At 39.5% G+C, this 20,490-nt stretch overlaps 2 protein-coding genes across 2 annotated transcripts; both read left to right on the top strand.

The window, feature by feature from the left end:
• Nucleotides 1-3,861: 3,861 nt before the first annotated feature.
• On the top strand, nucleotides 3,862-4,826 carry LOC147820752 (olfactory receptor 5B2-like). The gene has a single exon (XM_087203630.1). It carries the CDS (start codon nucleotides 3,885-3,887, stop codon nucleotides 4,824-4,826), a length of 942 nt encoding a protein of 313 aa, XP_087059756.1. The 5' UTR covers nucleotides 3,862-3,884.
• A 6,728-nt stretch (nucleotides 4,827-11,554) lies between these two features.
• LOC147820753 (olfactory receptor 5B3-like) lies at nucleotides 11,555-17,628 on the top strand. The gene is made up of 2 exons (XM_087203631.1): nucleotides 11,555-12,483; nucleotides 17,468-17,628. The coding sequence occupies exons 1-2, from the start codon at nucleotides 11,577-11,579 to the stop codon at nucleotides 17,626-17,628; spliced, it is 1,068 nt and encodes a 355-aa protein (XP_087059757.1). The 5' UTR covers nucleotides 11,555-11,576.
• The last annotated feature ends 2,862 nt before the right edge of the window (nucleotides 17,629-20,490 follow it).

Below are 20,490 nucleotides of genomic sequence, written 5' to 3' on the forward strand. Positions count from 1 at the left end.
TCCATTTTGTGAGAGGGATGAAGAGGTTGGATGGGCAGAATGTAAGTACACACTCAAAGAACAGAGATATTGGGGCTTCCAGAGAGATGGAAGATGGAGTCTAGAGCTGGGGTACTTCTGTGTTTTGGGAGCGCACATCTGTAAAATTTGTAAATCTCCCAAAAATGCTGACTTCATTCACAGAAGAAAACTCAATGGCCCACTTAAGGTAGAAAAATCATGGGTCAGTTTGCAAGTTGAAGCATGGCCCATTGTAGAACAGAAAGGCCAGGGCCCAGCCTATGGTATTTTTCATGAGTTATATAGATAACAATTATTTACTGTATATTTCAAAAATAAGATGACAGAAGTTTGAAAGACTTCACTGTAAAGCAATGAAAACTATTTTAGGAAGCAGACTTTTAAAAATAGATTTAAACTTTACAGGAGAGGTATACATGCATAGACACATCTCAGGGTAACTCATTCATGTGCAAAATGTTTACTTTCCATTTTCATTTGTCAGTTAAAGTACATTTCATTTTTAAAGTACAATAACTGTCTTGGTCCCCTTAGGCAGTTTAATGATTTCTTTCCTAAGAGAGTGAGATGAGCTAGTCTGTAGGTATTCTCAGGAGAATTCCCCAGCGAGCACATGTTTCTGTAATCATCTCCAGAATGCACTGTAAAGGGCCTGGGACCCCAACAGAACCCAAGATGACATCTTTCTAGAAGTACATGTTATACTTCATGCTCCACTAGCTGTCATTTCTCCACCTGAATGAGAGTCATTGCCTCTCCACACAGACCTGCTTCTGACTGAGGATTCAGTGGGAGGTAGGATCCGAGGTCAGGGAAACACTCAAAGTGAAAAATACTTTTGATGGACTTTTAGATAATAAGTCCTTTGAGAAAAAGTCTACAGACTATGCATTGTTTAGACGCATTTCTGAGAATCATGTGAGAGAATGAATCTCTTGTCATACTTATTTTATATATAAGGAAAAGGAAAGTGATTCTTCCAGTGTCACAGAGAGCATCCATGGTAGATTGGAATTTGATCCACATTAATGTCCTGTCTCACTTTTCCCTCCCTGCCTTAGAGCAGGGGGAACATTTTGTCCATCAACTGAGAGAGGGGTCTCCTCTGAGAGTGAGTCTCCATGGAAGTTTTTGTGATTTCATAGTTACTATTCTGGATTGACTCTTCTTTCTCTTCCAGCAAACTGTTAAGCTTCCAAAGCCCATAAACATTTGTTAGAAATGTAATTTAGGCAAAAGCAGGGGCCTAACTATAGTTATTATGAGTTGTTTAAAACTAGACATGTTTTCAAAAATATTAAGTGGTGAGGTGAACTTGGGGTACAAATATCAAGAAATCAAAGGCATTTCTGTGATTCATGACAAAGTGTACTTCTTAACCTCCTCCAAAATGAATAAAAATAGAGAAAGACGATCCTTTCAGTGATTAGTGACATCTTTCTCACTGTATATCTTCAAACAGAGACACAACAAACATAATTCTTCTTTAAAATACAAAATAGTGGGCCAGGGATTTAGCTCAATGGTTTCGCTGCCTGCTGTGCAAGCTCAAGGACCCGAGTTTGATCCCTGGTATCAAAAAAAAAAATACAAAATAGTTTAAATGACTTAGCAAGATCTGAGTTACTTATTCTGGGAAGACAGTTTTAATCCTTGGAGCCTGGATTTTTCCCAGAAGCTCTCTGCAAACTTGAGGGTTAGCATGACTTCTCAGTTCTTTGGTTACTTTGTGGGTAAAGTACGAACAAACATTACCTATACACATGCCATTACTGTGTAAAGTGCTTATCCTTAGTTGTAGAACATAGTGTATGGTCAAATAACTGTGTTGACATTATGAATCTTCCCTCTTGTTTATGACTTAATATGTTTACATTCATTTAGGTCATTATGAAAATGGGGAAAGGGAATTTAGAGGTGGAGGAAAGGGGGTAGGAGTGAGGAGGATGGAGATTAGAAACAAAGAACCAAGCTGTATTGTGTAGGACATGGATCTACTCCCCAAGATGATTGTAAAGTGCATGTACTGCAAACATGGACTAATAAAAACATTTTAAAAATAAAAATTTTAGACTAAAATAATTGGGTATTTTCAGATTGGTGAGTATTCTACCTTCATGGGATGGGTTCTTAAAATATAGCTGATAAAGTTTTAGGGGAAAATGGTAGTAGGAAATAACAGTTATTTATTGATGAAGATAATTCTAAAGGCTGCAACTTTAAAAAGAAATTTTAAATATCATACAAGCTCTAATTCAAACAACATTTTATAAAATATTTAAAATCTGCATCTTACCACCAAGTCAGCTCTCTGAGGCAGAAGTAGCCCATGCAGCAAAGAGTTTCAACTTCTCATCTCTGTAATTTGGCTATATGTAAATAATAGTGAATGAAAGAGTGAGTTTAGGAAAATGGAGTCTTTTTCACAGCTAAAATGTGGGTTTCCAGAAAGCAGTGTTGAAAAACAAGGTCCCGTATGAAATTGCAGGTGCAGAGAGCATGAACTTGGAGTGAAGGGAGACTGGGAGGACTGGGGAGTGAGAGACTCTCAAGGTGCAACAGTGGGAGACAAATTAAATGGGGGAGAAAAACTTCCAGAATTCAAACTACCTGCAGCAAGAAAGCTGCATGTGAGCATCTACCTGGATTAAACTAGTGTGAAGCCCAATTCTCCTAAAGATAGGGTGGTCACTGGCACTCACCACGATGTGCTAATACCAACCAATCACTGTCCTTGGTTTTATTTATTGCCCTATACAATTTTCACCCTGATGCATAAAATTCCATCTCACTGCCATATGAATTTTGCAGGTGACCATATCCTGTGCACTGGCATTGGTGCAGGACTGACAATTGCTAGCTGGTAAATGTCAGGTCTGATATGTGCCCTCCCAAGATCATGAACTCTGTGGACTGGGAGATCTGCTTCCATGCCATCCTCAGAACTGCTCTGCCAATGTGCATGCTCCCACCTACCCGGGTCTCTCACCACGTGGCTGACCTGAGGAGAGTGTTGCTAAGTGTGAGACTGGGGGATTTCCCACTGTAATTCAGGGCTTGCTAACTCTTCACAGTTCCCTTCGTCACGGACAGAGTGACCATCTCAGGTTGTTCTTCCTTAGTTTTCCCTCCAATGAGAGGCAAATGTACAGGTAAGAAGATGAAATGACCACAAAATCAAGGGGTCACTTTGTTCACTATGAAGTCACAAACAGTAATTGTGAAAGAATGAGGCAAGGAGTAATTGTACCTTCAATCAAGTTAAATTCTACTTGATTTGATCCCACCTGACACCCTTAGACTTGGGAGCCACTCAGCAGAGGCTAAAGTTCTCCCTGGGTGCAGCATGGAGATCGCCATTTCACACTCATGCCAACAGGAGTGCATCAGCAGCCTTGTGTGATCGACAATTACATGAGTGACAGATGAGCAAGCTCGTGATACAGCTGACGGGAGACAGGAACACACATCTGCCCTGTGGGTGGCAGTTCTCCATGGGTGAGGATGGAAAAGTCAGTTTTCATTGTATCCTGAAGAGGTGCTTGGTCTGATAGACGCCTCTGCACACTTATCTTCAGGTAATTAAATTGTGCACATCTCCATTTATAAATGTACATGTTGACAAATCACCTACATGACCCACTGCAATTCTTCTGGTTGGATTGCATATAATTCTATATGCAGTTAATGGGCATCAATTTGTTTTCCATGAATAAGGATTTGGGGGAATTATTCGAGTAAATGTTATGTCACAATGAGAGAAAACTTACTGACTAATATTTCCCAGTTTTAATTCAATTTCTCTGCTTTTCTATTACTCTTTCTCATTGCTATAGTGAATCTAGAGGTTCTGGACAGCACTGATGGAGAACAGGACAGAGATGACCCAGTTCCTCCTGCTGGGACTGACCGATGACCCACACCTGCAAGTTCCCCTCTTCATCACCTTCCTCCTCATCTATACCATCACTGTGGCTGGGAACCTGGGGATGCTCCTGCTGATCCTCTTGGACCCTCGTCTGCACACTCCCATGTACTATTTCCTCGGTAACATGTCCTTGGTTGACTTCTGCTCCTCCTCAGTTGTCACTCCCACAGTCATGGGTAAGCTCCTTACAGGAAATAAGGTAATTTCCTACAATGCCTGTGCTGCTCAGATGTTCCTGTTTGCAGCCCTCATTGGTGTGGAAAATTACCTCTTGACTTTCATGGCCTATGACCGCTATGCAGCAGTGTGCAAGCCCCTGCACTACACGACAACCATGAGGAGCAGTGTGTGTTTGGGTCTCATCATAGGCTGCTATGTCGGTGGTTTACTGAATGCCTGCATCCACACTGGGGAAACCTTCAGCCTTTCTTTTTGTAAGTTCAACGTGGTCCACCATTTTTTCTGTGATATTCCAGCAGTCATGGAGCTCTCTTGCTCTGATAAACATTTTAATGAACAGGTTCTTTTTTATGCCGTTAGTGTCCCCATTTTCTTTGCCCTCCTAGTGATCTGGATATCTTACTTCTTCATTTTTGGCACAATCCTGAGGATGCACTCAGCTGCAGGACATCACAAGGCTCTGTCCACCTGTGCCTCCCACCTCACTGCTGTCTCCGTCTTCTATGGCACAGCCATGTTCATGTACTTGCAGCCCAGTTCCAGTCATTCCATGGACACTGATAAAATAGCCTCTGTGTTCTACACCATGGTGATCCCCATGCTGAACCCTATAGTCTACAGCCTGAGGAACAAGGAGGTCAAGAGTGCATTCTTAAAGGTCAAGAGTGCAGTCACTTGGAGACAAAAGAATGTGTAGGATTTTAATTTTTACTTTGTAAGATGCACAATTTTTGGTTCCATTGCTTTCAGATACTCCAAGAACTATTATATTTTAACGCCCATGTTGAAATTAAAATCTTGAACTCATACTCTCAGCTGTGCAAAACTCTTTTCAGATTAAAAAAAAACCAACAAAACACTTGTCCAGAAGTAAATACTTGAGTGAGAAAGGCTGAGATATCTTGGATTTGCTTGCCAAAAATCTTTCCTGATAATGATGTTTGCACTCATTATTCAAGTTTTTTTTTCCTTTACTACCACATGTCAGTACAAATAAGTGTAAGCCAGGCTCAAAGAACCTATACATAGTAGGAAGGGACCAGTTGTCTCATGATGACAAGTATAAATGTATGTGGTCCCTCCTCCAAACCTACATTTATTGCTCTTTATAGTAGTCACTTTTACTGTATTAATTTGGCTGGATTAAGGGATATCCAGGTAACCCTAAAACAGTTTTCTGTGTGTGCTTTAAAATGTGTTTCCAGAAAAATGTAATGTTTGAAGCAGCGGACTTAGGAAAATCTGTACTCATTGTGGAGGATACACTGAAAAGTGGAGAGAGAGGAAATTCTCTCCCTGTCTCTCATAGAACTACGATACCCATCTTGTGTCACTCTTTGCAGTCAGAATTCATGGTCTGGTCCTGTCCTTGTCCCTCTGTCTCCAGCACTTACACCAGTCACACATCTCATTCCCATTTCAGCCCCTTGACATAGGCTGCATCGTGTGCCTGGCATCCTTACTCTTTTTTATGAGTACATATTTCAGTGCACAACCACTCCATCCCTCGCAGTGAGTTACTGTGTACATAACGCATCTCAATGATGCCACTGCTCCTTGAATTGCCACCATACATAACACATCTTACTTCTTTTTCATCCTCTTTCCCTTGTCTCCCTCACTCCTCTTTCCATCTCTTGGTTCCTCTCCCTTTGGCAGATCTATCTCCCCATTTCCTATTATCTATGCTACAACCATTATGGAAATCAGTAAGGAGATTCCTCAAAAAACAAAACTAGAAATTTCACTTGACCCAGCTATTCCCCTTCACCCAGCTATTCCCCTTCTAGGTATCTTCTCAAAAAAGTTAAAAACGTCATATTACAGTGATCCATGCACACCCATGTTTAGAACAGCACAATTCATAATCGGTCAATCTTCGAAGCAGCCTATATGTCCATTAACAGATAAACAGATGCAGAAAACGTGGTATTTATACACCATGGAGTACTACTCTGCCATAAAGACGGATACGCTTGAATCATTTCTGGGAAATGGATGCTCTTTGAGATCGTAATGACAAGTGAAATAAATCAGATACACAAGCCAGATATTACAACTTTTTTCTTAGAGCTGAAAGCATAAATAAAGATCACCTTATTATTAAGATTGCAGCCAGCCCATTCAGAGACCCACTCCCTCCACATGAGAAGATATGATAATCATAGAAATCTCCTCTTTCCTGTCTGCACATACCTCATTCACTTTCTTTCATTGTAAAACCCAGACAAAACCGCTAGTACCTAATAATCATAACTTAATATTTGTTTTGTGTAGTACAATATAATTTTATTTTTGTGCTGCTACTCTGACTGCCCTGGTTTGAGATACTATATTAGTATGAAAGAGCAGAATAGGAGTTCCTTTGTGTATTGCAATAAGATGATAAATCTGGTTTCTCCTATGAGTTCATATTTCCATTTGACTACATCATTTTATGCCACCAACATGTTTAAATTCTGATTTTCAACAGGATAAAATGTCCAGAACATTAAAATGTAGGGAGTGACCACATTCTTAATACACTCATCTATTACTGTACATATTTAGATGATTTAAAAACCAAACCAGCCAAACCACTACTACTGTACATGTTTCTTTCTGCCAGGCCTAATCATTCTTGCTTGCCATTCATTTCCACTTTAGTGACTCTCATGCTCTTGCCCTGGCCAGGTGTTTCCTCCTCTTCTTTCATGCTGCTCACATTAACACCTCTTCACATGGACCGAGCTCATGCCACAGGGCTGTGGCTCCCTGTGTAGCTGTTCTCACGGCATTGCTCTCTGACTCTGGGGGACCATGTTTGGAGCCCTCCCGCCACCATCACCAGCTGCTCAGTGTCCTCTCACCATGTGCACTGTCCCTGGCCTCAATCATCCTAGTGGTCATTACCCTTAGCTACTACAGACAGCTGCTCATCTCCTATGTAGCTTCCCCAACTAGAGTGTGAACTCCGTGAAAGAGCAGTGACTTCAACAGTTTTTATAACATGATCATAAGTGGCTGAATATATGTCTGTTGTATTGTTGATTCTCAATAAATGATTTTATGTGAGTGAAATAACTAAACTTTCATACCATATGTCAAGTCCTTCAGTCATTGGTTGTAATAGTGAACCATGCATTATGAAAATCTTCTAGATGAATATTCAGAGCATTTCAGGAGACACTGCTAATTTTGTGCTTTCCTGCATCATAGTTTGCTACTTTCTCATTTATTTCTCACACTCTTCACTTTTTCCAAAACAGTTTTCTGGAAATCCCATCAAAAAGATTATCTTAAAGTGTTTCCTAAGTTTCAGTTAAAAGTGATGTCTCATTCAGTGGCATATGACTTCAAATAAGTACTGGATGACAATTCATAAAGACATTAAATATGAAATAAATCAGAGTCCATTTCTGGTTACATTTGAGCAATGAATACATATACAAAATTATACACTTAACTGAAATGCTTCTAAATATCCATGTAGAAAATAATCTGATTAAAAATGAGCAGTGGAGCTATACAGACATTTCTCCCAAGAACACAAACAGAGACCAACTGACATATGAAAAATGCTCAGCCTCACTAAGCACCAGGGAAATGCCAATTAAAGCAACATTCAGACATCTCACTCCAGTAACAGTGGCTTTATCGAAAAGACTACATTTAAACAGAGCTGGCAAAGTTGCAGAGAAAGGGGAAGCCCTACACATTGTTGGGGGAATGGAAATTAGTACAGCATTGTGGAAATCTGGATGGATATTCTTCAAAAGTGAAGAATAGAACTACAACAAGACCCAGCAATACCACTACTCAGTGTAAATTCACAAGACATGAACTGTGTATGCTGATGAGGATCCTCACCTCAAGAAATGGAAACAATCTCAGGATCCAACAGCTGATGAGTAGAAAAAAGAAAAAGTGGAATCTGTACAGCACAGAACAACCTTGAGCCATAAAAAGAATGAAATCCCATTACTAGAATGACATGGATGTAATTGAAAGTCATTGTGTAAAGGAAATGAATTGAACTAACTATTCTAGATTATGTTAAATAAATAAGCTGGCAAGTACGGAAAACTCTCACTCATTTGGGGAATCTATGATGTTGATGTCATAAAAGAAGGGAGTTGAAAAGTGGTTACCAGAGACAAGAGATTACAGGATAGGAGGGATGGAAGACACATTGAGCAATTATTGCTAAGTTATTTTTAGGAGCAGGAAGCTCTGGAAACCTGTGCACAGTAGGAGAACTATAGATACCACTTTGGGAGAGGCATGAAGAGGTTGGATGTTCAGAATGTAAGTACACACTCAAAGAATAGAAAATGTGGGCCTTCCAGAGAGATGGAAGGTGCAGTCTGGAGCTGGGGTATCTATGTGTTTGAGGAGTGCACATCTGTGGAATTTGTGAATCTACATCAAACATAGGCTTGGTTCACAGGAGAAAAATCAATGTCCAACCCACCTTAGAAAAATGATCAGTCAGTTAGTTCATAGTTTGCAGCGTGGCCCATTATAGAGTAGAAAGGCTGAGGCCCTGTCTACTGCATTTTTAAGCATTGTATATAGACAAGTATCATATATTGTGTACTTTCAATATAACATTACAGGTTTTTGAAAGACTTTACTGTAAAGAAATGAAAAATATTTTAGGAAGCAGACTTTTCTAAACTGATTCAAACTTTAGAGGAGTTATACATCTCCTAGTAGTTCTTGCAGGTGTAAATGTCTATTTTACATTTTTATTTGTCAGTTATAATACATTTCACTTTTAAAATATAATGACTATTTTGTCCCTCTAGGCAGTTTAATCCCTTCTTCCCTAAGAGAGATAGAATCTGCAGTTATTCTCATGGGGAATTCTCCAGAGAGCACATTGGTTGTGTGATTGTGTCTTTGAATAAGCTCTAGGATCCCAGTAGGACAGGACGTCCTTTCAGAAGGAGCACATTATATTTCATGAGCCTTTGGGCATTGTGTATTCCTCTCCATGAGAGTCATCATTACTACACACAGGCCTTCTTCTGACCTGAGGATTTACTATGACACAGCATCCTTGGTCAGGGGAACACCCAAAGAAAAAATCATATTGATAGACTTTTAAATGACAAACTTTTTGAGAAAATATCTAGAGCTTCTCATTATCTGCAGACACATTTTTAAAAATTACATGAGAGAAGAAATTCCACCATGTTTATTTTGTATATAAGGAGGAGGTAAATCTCATTCTAGTGGCACCAAAGCATCCATGGCCAATTGGAACTAGATCCACATGAATATCCTCCTCTCAATTTTTCCCTTCTTTCCTTAAAGAAGCTGGAACATTTTGTCCACCACCTGAGGAGAGGGCTCCTCTAAAAGCAAGTCCTCTTCCATGGAAGATTTTATGATTTTATAATTGCTATTCTGGATTGACCTTTCTTTCTCTTTTAAAAAACTGGTAAGCTTCTATATTCCATAAACATTTTCATCAGAAATGTGATATACGGGAAGCACTGGCCTAACTATAGCTACGATGAGTTATTTAACCTTAAGGATGATTTTTTTAAATGTAAATGTTGAGGTGAGCATGGTGTATAAATATCAGAATACCTACCATAGAGATTTCTGTGATTCATTGTAAAACATACTTCTTCACTGCAAAAAATTAATAAAGGTTAAGACAGATGATGCTTTAGATGGTTAGTGACATTATCTTTCTCACTATATATTTCCACACACAAACAAATATAATCCCTGACTTTTAAATGCAACATGGTCTAAATAACTTCTTATAATCTGAAATACTTATTGCAGGAAGGTGGCTTTAACTCTTGGAACTTGAATCTTTTGCAGTACTCTTCTGTCATCTTGTAGCATAACACACCCTCTCATAGCTTTCATTTCCTCACAGATAAAGTTAAACTTATCTCTCTCTCTCTCTCTCTCTCTCACACACACACACACACACACACACACATTACCACGTAAATTGCTTGCCCTTTATTGAAAAACATAGTATTTACTAAAAATAATCATGTATGTTCACTGGGTACCCATGAGGTCTTCATGGGGCTGGGGAGAGGCAATAATATACTTGGAATAAAGTGAGAAGCACTGGGTAGCACCAGAGCTCTAAGAGGGCCTCATCCAGGAGAAAGGGCAAATAGGGGAGGGAACTCAAATTGCCCTGTAGCTACAGCCCTGCATGGCAGTGTCTACTGGGGTCAAACTAAAAGAAAAACCATTACTCTTAATTAGCACGAAAGATGGCACTTACAATTTTGTGTTTAATACCCCTCAAATAACTGTGTTTTATTTCCTGTCTCATTTAATTTTCACCCTAATAAAAGTTGATCTCGCTACTATAGTCATTTTGCAAATGAAAAGATAATGTTCACTGGAGTTGGTGTAGGACTAACAATTGCTAGGTGGTAGATGTCAGCTCTGATATTGTGTCCTTTCTGAGATCTTAAATTCTCTAGCCCAGTATGACTGATGCTACACCTTCACTTAGATACTTCTACCACTAAGCAGTGCTCCTATCACCCCAGTTATCTCTCCACATCTACTGTGCACATAAGTGAGTTAAGAGTATTCAGGAATTATGCTCATAGCCACATCATGGTTGACATGCGTATAGATGCTGTTGATAAATAGAAGACAGAAGCAGAAATTTTTCTAGTGTAACTCAGAGTTTATTAAAGCACATTTTGTCATTTCATTCATCTATTTTTCTTTGTTAGTTTTCCCTCCAATGAGAGGCAAATGTACAGGTAAGAAGATGAAATGACCACAAAATCAAGGGGTCACTTTGTTTCACCATGAATCCGCAAACAGTGATTATGAAAGAATGAGGAGGAACTGTACCTTCAGTTAAATTCTACTTGATTTAATCCCACTTGACACTCTTAGGCTTAGGGGCCACTCAGCAGAGGCTAAAGTTCTCCCTGGGTGCAGCATGGAGATCGCCATTTCACACTCATGCCAACAGGAGTGCATCAGCAGCCTTGTGTGATCGACGATTACACAAGTGACAGACGAGCAAGCTCACGATACAGCTGACGGGAGACAGGAACACACGTCTGCCCTGTGGGCGCCAGTTCTCCCTGGGTGAGGATGGAAAAGTCAGTTTTCATTGTATCCTGAAGAGGTGCTTGGTCTGATAGACGCCTCTGCACACTTATCTTCAGGTAATTAAATTGTGCACATCTCCGTTTATAAATGTACATGTTGACAAATCACCTACATGACCCACTGCAATTCTTCTGAATGGACAGACTGCAATTCTCCCTGTAATTAATGGGAATCAATTTGATTTCCAAGAATGAGGATTTGGGGGAATTATTCAAGTAAAGGTTATTGTCATAATGAGAGAAATCTTATTGAACTTGTGTTTTCCAGTTTTAATTCAATTTCTCTGCATTTCTATTGCTCTTTCTCATTGCTATAGTGTATGTCAAGGTTCTGGACAGCACTGATGGAGAACAGGACAGAGGTGACCCAGTTCCTCCTGCTGGGACTGACCGATGACCCACACCTGCAGGTTCCCCTCTTCATCACCTTCCTCCTCATCTACACCATCACTGTGGCTGGGAACCTGGGGTTGCTCCTGCTGATCCTCCTGGACCCTCGTCTGCACACTCCCATGTACTATTTTCTGGGTAACCTGTCTCTGGTGGACTTTTGCTCCTCCTCAGTTGTCACTCCCACAGTCATGGGTGGGCTCCTGACAGGAAACAAGGTCATTTCCTATGATGCCTGTGCTGCTCAGATGTTCCTGTTTGCAGGTCTTATTACTGTGGAAAATTACCTCTTGGCCTCCATGGCCTATGACCGCTATGTAGCAGTGTGCAAGCCCCTGCACTACACCACCACCATGACTACAAATGTGTGTGCAGGTCTCGTCATAGGCTGCTATGCCTGTGGTTTCCTGAATGCCTCCCTGCATGTTGGGGACACATTCATTCTCTCCTTCTGCAACTCCAATGTGGTCCACCATTTTTTCTGTGACATTCCAGCAGTCATGGTTCTCTCTTGCTCAGAGAAACAGGTTAGTGAGTTGGTTCTTGTTTATGTTGTGAGCTTCCATATCTTTTTTGCCTTCTTTGTCATTTGGATATCCTACATCTTCATTTTTGTCACCATTTTAAAAAAGCACTCTGGCACAGGAGCTCAAAAGGCTCTATCAACCTGTGCTTCTCATTTTACCTCAGTCTCCATCTTCTATGGGACAAGCATCTTCATGTACCTGCAGCCCAGCTCCAGTCACTCCATGGACACTGATAAAATCGCCTCTGTGTTCTACACCATGGTGATCCCCATGCTGAACCCTATGGTCTACAGCCTGAGGAACAAGGAGGTCAAGAGTGCGTTCTTAAAGATCAATTGTGAATTCATTTTGTGGAGCCAAAATAATTTTTAGGAGTTCATTTTAGCCTTGAGAGACTCACAATCCCTGGTTTCATTCCCCTCAGATATTCTCAAAATCCTTCTTTACCATTTGAGGCTGATATTGAAATGAAATTCTTGTAGTGATACTCTCACCTTTTCCAAATCTTTGACATTGAAAAAAGAGATATTATGTCTAGAAAGAAATATCTATGTGATAGTGGCTAAGGTGTCCTGGGATCTGCTGAGGGGTAATGATGTTTGCAGGCTTTATACAGTTTTTCTAAAAGTTTTAAGTGCAAATGTGTGTATAATGGACTCGCAGAACCTTGTTCATAGAGGAAATTCACATAGGTGTGCCATGCTTTTAAATACAAATGGATGAAGCCAGGTTTTCCCAGACTTGGGTGTAATGTGGCTATTTGGGGTGGTTATCTTGGTGTTAATTTGGCTGGATTAAGGGATAATCAGGTAACCATTAAAGCAATTTTGGGTTGCTGTGCTGTCTTTCTCGAGTTGAGGACTTAGTAGATGTGCCTTCATCTTGTGGGGGTTACAACAAAAAAACAGAGAGAGGACAAGTCTGTCTCTCTCCTCACTCCATGTCTGTCTGTCTGTCTCTCTCTTTCTCTCTCTCTCCTCTCTCTCTCCTTCTCTCTCTCTCTCTCTCTGTCTCTCTCTCTGTCTCTCTGTCTCTCTCTCTCTCTCTCTCCTCTCTCTCTCTCTCTCTCTCTCTCTGTCTCCTTTAACTAAGACACTTGTTTTCCTTCCTTCTGAGACAGCAGAGTTACACAATTGGACCTGGCCCTAGGCCCTTGGTCTCCAGCACTTACACCAGTCACACCTCCCTCCGCATCTCAGGCATTTGCTTAGAATGCTCTGCTTGGGCTGCAGCTTGCAGGGAGCACAGCAGTGGCCCTTGTGGCCTCCACATCAGGGGAGCTGATGGCCATAAGAAATGCACTCGTGCACATCTGCTTATCCCCTGCGGATTCATTCACTGGGGAACACCCGCTAACACACTAGTGCTTCCTGACTCCATATTTGATTTGGACATGACAACATAAATTAGCCCAAGATTTCTTGTTTCTTCAGATTTACTCTTAACAGTCCTAATTTCAGAAAATTCCACCCATATATATTCTGTAAAATGTACACATATATGCATATATATATTTATATATCCTGTATAATTTAATGAGAGATCCATAAATGTGGCTTATCATATGAATTAATATTTGCACTAATTCATTTCAAAAGAGGATCACAAAATTTTTAACAGATGCTCAGGCTTCCTTAAACATTCTTTCTTCTAAGGAAGTGTGAGGGCTAGGGGAAAGGATAGAAGGGAATGGGATTAATATGAGAAAATGGAAAAATAGGATCAAAATCTTTGTAAATAGGGAGGACTGGAGGGGTTGAAGGGAGGGCTGGGCAAGGGTGAAAAATAAGACAAAGAGAGACTATGTAAAGGTGCAAATTTCCAATGATGAATGTCATTATATTGTATACCTAAAATGTACCAATGATTAGAATGAATAATCGATAATGCAAAATAGGAAGAAAAGGTCCAAAGGGGTAGGGGTAGTGGGAGGCACAGGGGAAAGGAAAGAAGGGAAAGGAAAAAGGATGAGAAATGGAAAAAATGGAAATGAAGTCTTTGTAAATAGGGAAGGGTGGAGGGCGTGAAGGGAGGGCTAGGAATGGGGAAAAAATAAGAACCAAGATGCATCATGTAAAGGTACAAATTCCCAAAGAGAAATGTAATTGTGTTGTGTACCTACAATGTACCAATGAAAGAATTTAGTACAAAAAAAAATTCTTTCTTCTCACAATTATGACAAAAGGTGTGTTTCCTAGGACCTGTCAGCCTGGTTTTGTAGGCTCGAAGAAGAAATCCGTTCTAAATTTCCTGTCTCTCTCAGCCTCTGAATCAACCCTACATTAAGCCCGAATGTGTCAGGAACATTAAGTGCACACACAGGAGGTCACGCTGCCCCATGTTTCAGCCAAACAAACAAACTCATTTCCTTTGGCGTTTGCAACCCCCTGACATGCAACATTTAATACAGACTGTGCTTTGTGGGCCTCTATCAGAAATCTTGGACTGCCTAAATAATACCTACATCCCAATGCTATTCCACATGTTAAATACCTATTCCCACTTATATTCCCCAGAATCTCTCTGGATGAATTAGAAAACTCAAGCAGATCTTTTGAAGTGCAGCAAACTTCATGATGTGTCACACACTGCAAGAGAGCCTGCTGGGACCTGAGCCGGTTAGGCTCACAGAGGTAGAGAAGAATGCTGGACACTGGGCTAGCGGAGAATTAACTTCACTTTGTAAAGGAGGTGCGTTACATTTTTCTCAGGCAACATGAAGTTAATTCTTTCCCAGAGGGAATAAGTGCTGAATTTAGGAGGAGTCGAGAGGCTGCTTCTACAGGAGGAAAGGAAGACTGTCTCTGCTGCCAAAGATGCCTCAGAATTCACTGGCTCTGGTTTCCCAGCTTTTTGGGAAGCTTCTCCCAGCCCAGTTTGTGTAACCGACACCTTCACAGTACACAGCCTGCTAAGCTCTGGGACAGATTTGCCCTGAAGTCAACTGCTCACGGGTTGGCTTCTTTCAGTAGCCTCAGCACTTTACCTAAGGCATTAGGGGTTGTTTTCAAACAGACATCGAAGCCTTCATTCAGAATATTTATTCAGGGATTAAGATGATAATTCAAATCCCCAACTTCATCTTTTCTCCCCATACTTTGACCAATTAAATTAGGAAAAATCAGTCAAACTTATTATGTTCATTTGCTTGAAAAGCTGCTCTAAAAGATCATATGCATGATATGTTAGTCATTTGTGCTACTATAACAATATACCTTAGATGGGGGGATTTATACAAAACAGAAATTTATGTCTTGTGATACTGGAGCCTGGAAACTCTAAGATCAAGGACACAGAAGGTTCACTGTCTGAAGAGTGCCTATTTTTCTTTTTTTTTCCGAGGTGATTGATTAGAACCTTTTATTTTCCCAAAGCATTTACTACTTGGGAATACAAAACGATTGTCAAGATAAGCCCAGTATTGGACAGAACACTAAACACAGATACAAAACATGGTAAATATAACCCAAGAAGGTAGCAACAGTGTTTATGTTACACACAAAATATAAACAAAACAGACTTGAGGCATGCTATAGTGAGGATTCTGTTTGAATGACAAAGGCTAAGGCTGTTTACAATTCATTTATTAGTCCCCTTAAAAAGGGTCTAGGGAAACTACCCTATGCCTCATTCCAAACCCATCACTTTTGCCTCTTCTGACCAGGTGAGGATAGTGCGTGTACTGGACCTCTGACGGAGAGCAACAAGGCATCATCTCTGAAGCGGGGGACTAGAACTTCACCAGACACCAAATTTGCTAGCACTTTGTTCTAGGATTTCCTAGCCCCCAGAACTGCAAACATTTAAACTTCTATTGTTGGGGAGATTAAATAAAAAGGGGTGGGTTGTGGTATTGTGTTGTGGACATGCACCAACTTCCTACGAGGACTGTGATCATTATGTACTACAAAAACATGTTCTAATAATAAATTAAAGAAAATCTCTAGTGTTTACATATTTTCTGAGTGTTTCAAGAAATGGTCAAAGCAATTCAGAACTAGAACATACATAAGGGTACTTTAAACAATTTATTTAACTGAAATGCCATATACTGACTTCCATTTATTTTGGTACATCTTGTCCCCAAGGTGATTTAGAGGATCTTCAAGCCAATATAAATATTTCATAATTATTTGGCCACTTGGGTATACATCTGCACAATACCTCACATCTCTCAGCAAGAAAAACACTGAAGAGTAAAGACGTGACATAATTAACTGGGCATAATGAGAATCTGCTCCAAATATTTGTTTCTCTGAGGTAAAGACACCACACATCTGTTCAATTAAGAAAATCATCCTTACAACACAGGATGTTGTTTTATTTTTAAGTAGGGCTTAGGCCATTCAGTTGCTAATTAGGGGCTGCACAGCAGAGCTCCAGCTCCAGCTTATGCCATGAATTCATAGGGAATAGGTTCCAAGAACTCAGGCTCCTTCCCACTGGTTCTCACAAAGTGTGCTTCTCTGGGTGGGGCAGGCTGGTGCTTAGTTGAATCCAGGTACCTTTCTCTTTGGCTTCCTTCTTTTTCTGATAATTTTCCTTGACCCATTTCAGGAAGCTATTTTGACTCTTTGAGTGTTTAATATGCTCAATACGCACAGCAATCTTCTTGGCAAGTATCTTGCCCTTACCTTTATTGTTTACAACTATGCCAGCAGCATGCTGGGTAACATTGTAGACTCTTCCACTTTTGCCATGGTAACATTTGTGTGGTATTCCTTTTTGAACAGTACCCATTCCCTTGATGTCTACAATATCACCCTTTTCGTAGATTCCCATGTATGTGGCCAAAGGAACAACCCCATGTTTTCTAAAATGCTTAGAGAACAAATACTTGGTTCCCCTGCTCTTTCCCTTTGTGTTCGTCATTTTGGCAAATTACTGGAAGATGGTGGTTCCGGCCAAAAGGCTATTTTTCTTGATATATTTCCATATGGTGGGGAAGGAAGAGAGGAATTATGTTGTATTCTCACACATCAGAAAGAAAGACTGCTAGTCTCTGTAAATACAGAAGGGTGAAGGGGATGAACGGAGGGCAGGGGAATGGGGAAAAAATAAGAACCAAGATACATCAAGTAAAGGTACAAGAGCCCAAATATGAATGTAACTGTATTGTATACCTAAAATGTACCAATAAATTTAATGGAAAAAAAAAGAACTCATGTAGTGAAATGAAAAAATATAGGAAAGTTTCTCTAGTTTCCTCAAGTGCTTCTGTAAGTACACTTGTCCCGGTGCTGGAGGTAGAGCTTAGCCATCTTCTAACTAAGACCAAGTCATCTCCTCCTGCCCCCAACTCTTACAGTCACATTTACTCCAGGACCTTAGCACCTTGCTTTCAGCAGTGGATAGATCGACCCGCCAGAAGAAAACAAGAAACAGCAGAGACAGATGCAGTCTACACACTACCCAACAACTAAATGATACACATTCTCTTCATCGGCAAATGGAACACTCTTCAAGACAGAGCATATGATAGAGCATGAGCCAAGTCTCAAAGTGTTTTCAAAATTGAAATCATATTGAGCATCTTTTTTGAATATAATGAAATGAAACTAGAAATCAATAACAAGTCAAACTTTGGACTCTACACAAATATATGAAAATTGGCAACCTGCTTTTAAACAACCAATGGATCAAAAAAAGCAAAAAAACCAATGGATGAAGAAAGAAATCAAAAAATAAGTTTTAGAATGAATTGAAACAAATGAAAATGGAAACATTACATACTAAATCTTATGAGACACAGCAAAAACTGTACTACAAGGGAAGTTCTTAGCAATCTGCCCAACTAAACATCTCGAGGAACCTATCACTGCATCTCAAGTAACTAGAAAAGGAACATCAAGCTATAAAGTTCTAGAAGGAAAGAAATAATAAAGACAGTAGAAATAAATGAAATAGAAACTCAGCACACAAGTAAAACAAGCAACAGAGCAAAGAGCTTGTTCTTCAAAAAGAGAAAATAGATGAATCATTACTTAGAACAGTTGAGAAAAGGAAAGAGAAGATTCAATAATAAAATTAGAGGTTAGAAGGAGACATACAACTGACATGAGAGAAATACAACTCATTAGAGATTGTCATGAAGAACTGCAGAAAAGCAAACTTGATAGTCTAGAAAAATGGACATACTCCTCAACCAAGCGTGAATCATGAAGAAATAGAAAACCTGAGCTGACCAATGACAAGAATGAGATTGGGTAGTAATTAAAGCACCCAACTCAAAAGCACCCAGCAAAGCATATGATTGATGCTTTGTTCTAGCAAACAAAGACGAAATGATACCAACTCGTCACATGTTACTGCAGAAAATAGAAAAAGAAGGAATTCTTCCAAACGTACTTTATCAGGCCAGCATTACTCTGATGTGAAAACCAGAAACCAGAAAACAAGTCAATGTCCTGTAACTAACATAAATAAAAATTCCCTCCCCCGGAATACTAGAAAATCAAATACAGCAGCTCATTAGCAAGATTATTCACCATTATCAAGTAGGATTCATCCCAGGCATGTGAAGAAGCCCCAACACATCCAAATAAAAAAGGGTGATATTGAATATCAACGGAACAAAGGACAAGAGCAATATGGTCATTTAATAGATGTAGAAAAGGCTTTTGATAAGATTTAACATCCTACCATAATAAGAAAATGTTGCACGAACTAAGCATAAAAGGAATGTACTCCAACATTAAAAAGACTATGCATAAAAAACCAACAGCTAACATTATGCTGCATATGGGAAGCCTGAAATTTTTTTTCTGTAAGACCTAGAACAAGACAAGAATCCCCCATTCATTATTTTTATTCATCAAAGTGCCAAAAGTCTTAGGGACAGTGAGGAAGCATAAGAAAAAATTAAAGGGCACCCCTATTAAAAATTAAGAAGTCAAATTTTCACTGTTTGTAGAAGATATACTACATCTAAAAATCCCCCAAAACTCCACCCCCAAGAAACTTATTATGGGAACTAATAAATGAATTTAGTAACATTGCAGGATAAAAAACCAACCCCCCAAATACAGTAACATTTCTATGCCAATAGCAAATTATCTGATATAGAAATCAAGAAATAAGTTCCATTTACAGTAACTACAGAAATATTAGGAATATTTTTTACTAAAGAAGTGAATGATTTATACAATGAAAACTATAAAACTTTGGTACAAAATTAAAGAAGATACAACCAAATGGAAAGACATCCTGCATGCATCAACTAGAAGACTCAATCTATGTTAAAATGTTTGTACTACTACTCACAGCAATCTACAGATTCAGGGTAATCTCTACCAAATGCCAGTGATTATATTTAAAGAACTGAAAATCCTAAAGTTCTTATAAAACAAACCAAAAAACCCCAAATAAATAAAGTGTTCTTGAACAAAATGAACAAAGTAGGAGCCTTTAGACTACTTGTCTGCAAAGTGTACTACATAGCTGTAGTAATCAAAGCAGTATGATAGGAGCAGAAATCCAGGTACATAAATAAACTGGGAGGAAAATAGCCTCAAAGTAAAGCCACACAACTACTGCAAATAGAATCATAACAAAGAAGCTAAAAACACATATTGGAAAAAGACAGCACAAATTGTGCTACAAAAAATAAATTCTTACAGGAGGATGAAACTAGAGCACTATTTCTCAACAGTTAGAAAACTCAGCTTAAAATAGACTAACCTCTCAGATGTAAGAGCTGAAACTGTGGAACTCCTACAAGAAAACATAAGGAAAATGCCTCAGGACATTGGAATGCTCAAAAAGATTTTTGGAGAAAACTCAAAATATAGGAAATGAGCAAAAATAGACAAATGGGATTGCACTGAATTAAAATGTTCTGCACAACAAAGGAAGGAATCAACAGGTTGAGGAGGAAACATGAAACAAAAGAAAACATTTGAAATTTATACTTCTCTAGAGGAGTTGGTTCCAGAATGCATGAGGAACTCCAAAACTACAATAGAAACAGCAAAAAACCAAATAATCTGATTTTAAAAGGAACAATAGGGCAAGGCATGGGGGATCAGGCTCAAACCAGCATGCTGGAAGATCTGGACAGGGAGACGGCAAGTCCCAGCCCAGCCTGGGTCACTCAGCAACTTGGAAGACACTTCTCAAAATTTAAAAAGTAATAAACGGGCTGAGATGCAGCTCCGTATAAGGCCTTACTGCAAAGGGGATGGGTGGGGTTAGAGGCAATAGACCTAAGCAGGTATTTCTCAAAAGGAGACCTACAAAGAGCCATGGGTTATAGGAAAGAAGCTCAACTTCACCAATCAAAAAAGTTCTTATGAATTTATTATTGTGTGTCCTTTTTATTTCTTTTTTGTAGACAATCCTC

This window comes from Heterocephalus glaber, unplaced genomic scaffold (genome assembly GCF_053883595.1).
Source record: "Heterocephalus glaber isolate CG9 unplaced genomic scaffold, H.glaber_assembly_v1.0 deba00001805, whole genome shotgun sequence".
Taxonomy (NCBI): domain Eukaryota; kingdom Metazoa; phylum Chordata; class Mammalia; order Rodentia; family Bathyergidae; genus Heterocephalus; species Heterocephalus glaber.

Bases quoted from the DNA above. Each gene is read 5' to 3' on its own strand.
- LOC147820752 (XM_087203630.1), top strand. From the start codon at position 3,885: ATGGAGAACAGGACAGAGATGACCCAGTTCCTCCTGCTGGGACTGACC.
- LOC147820753 (XM_087203631.1), top strand. From the start codon at position 11,577: ATGGAGAACAGGACAGAGGTGACCCAGTTCCTCCTGCTGGGACTGACC. The intron at 12,484-17,467 runs ATTGTGAATTCA...AGTCACATTTAC, and splicing joins GAGTGCGTTCTTAAAGATCA to TCCAGGACCTTAGCACCTTG.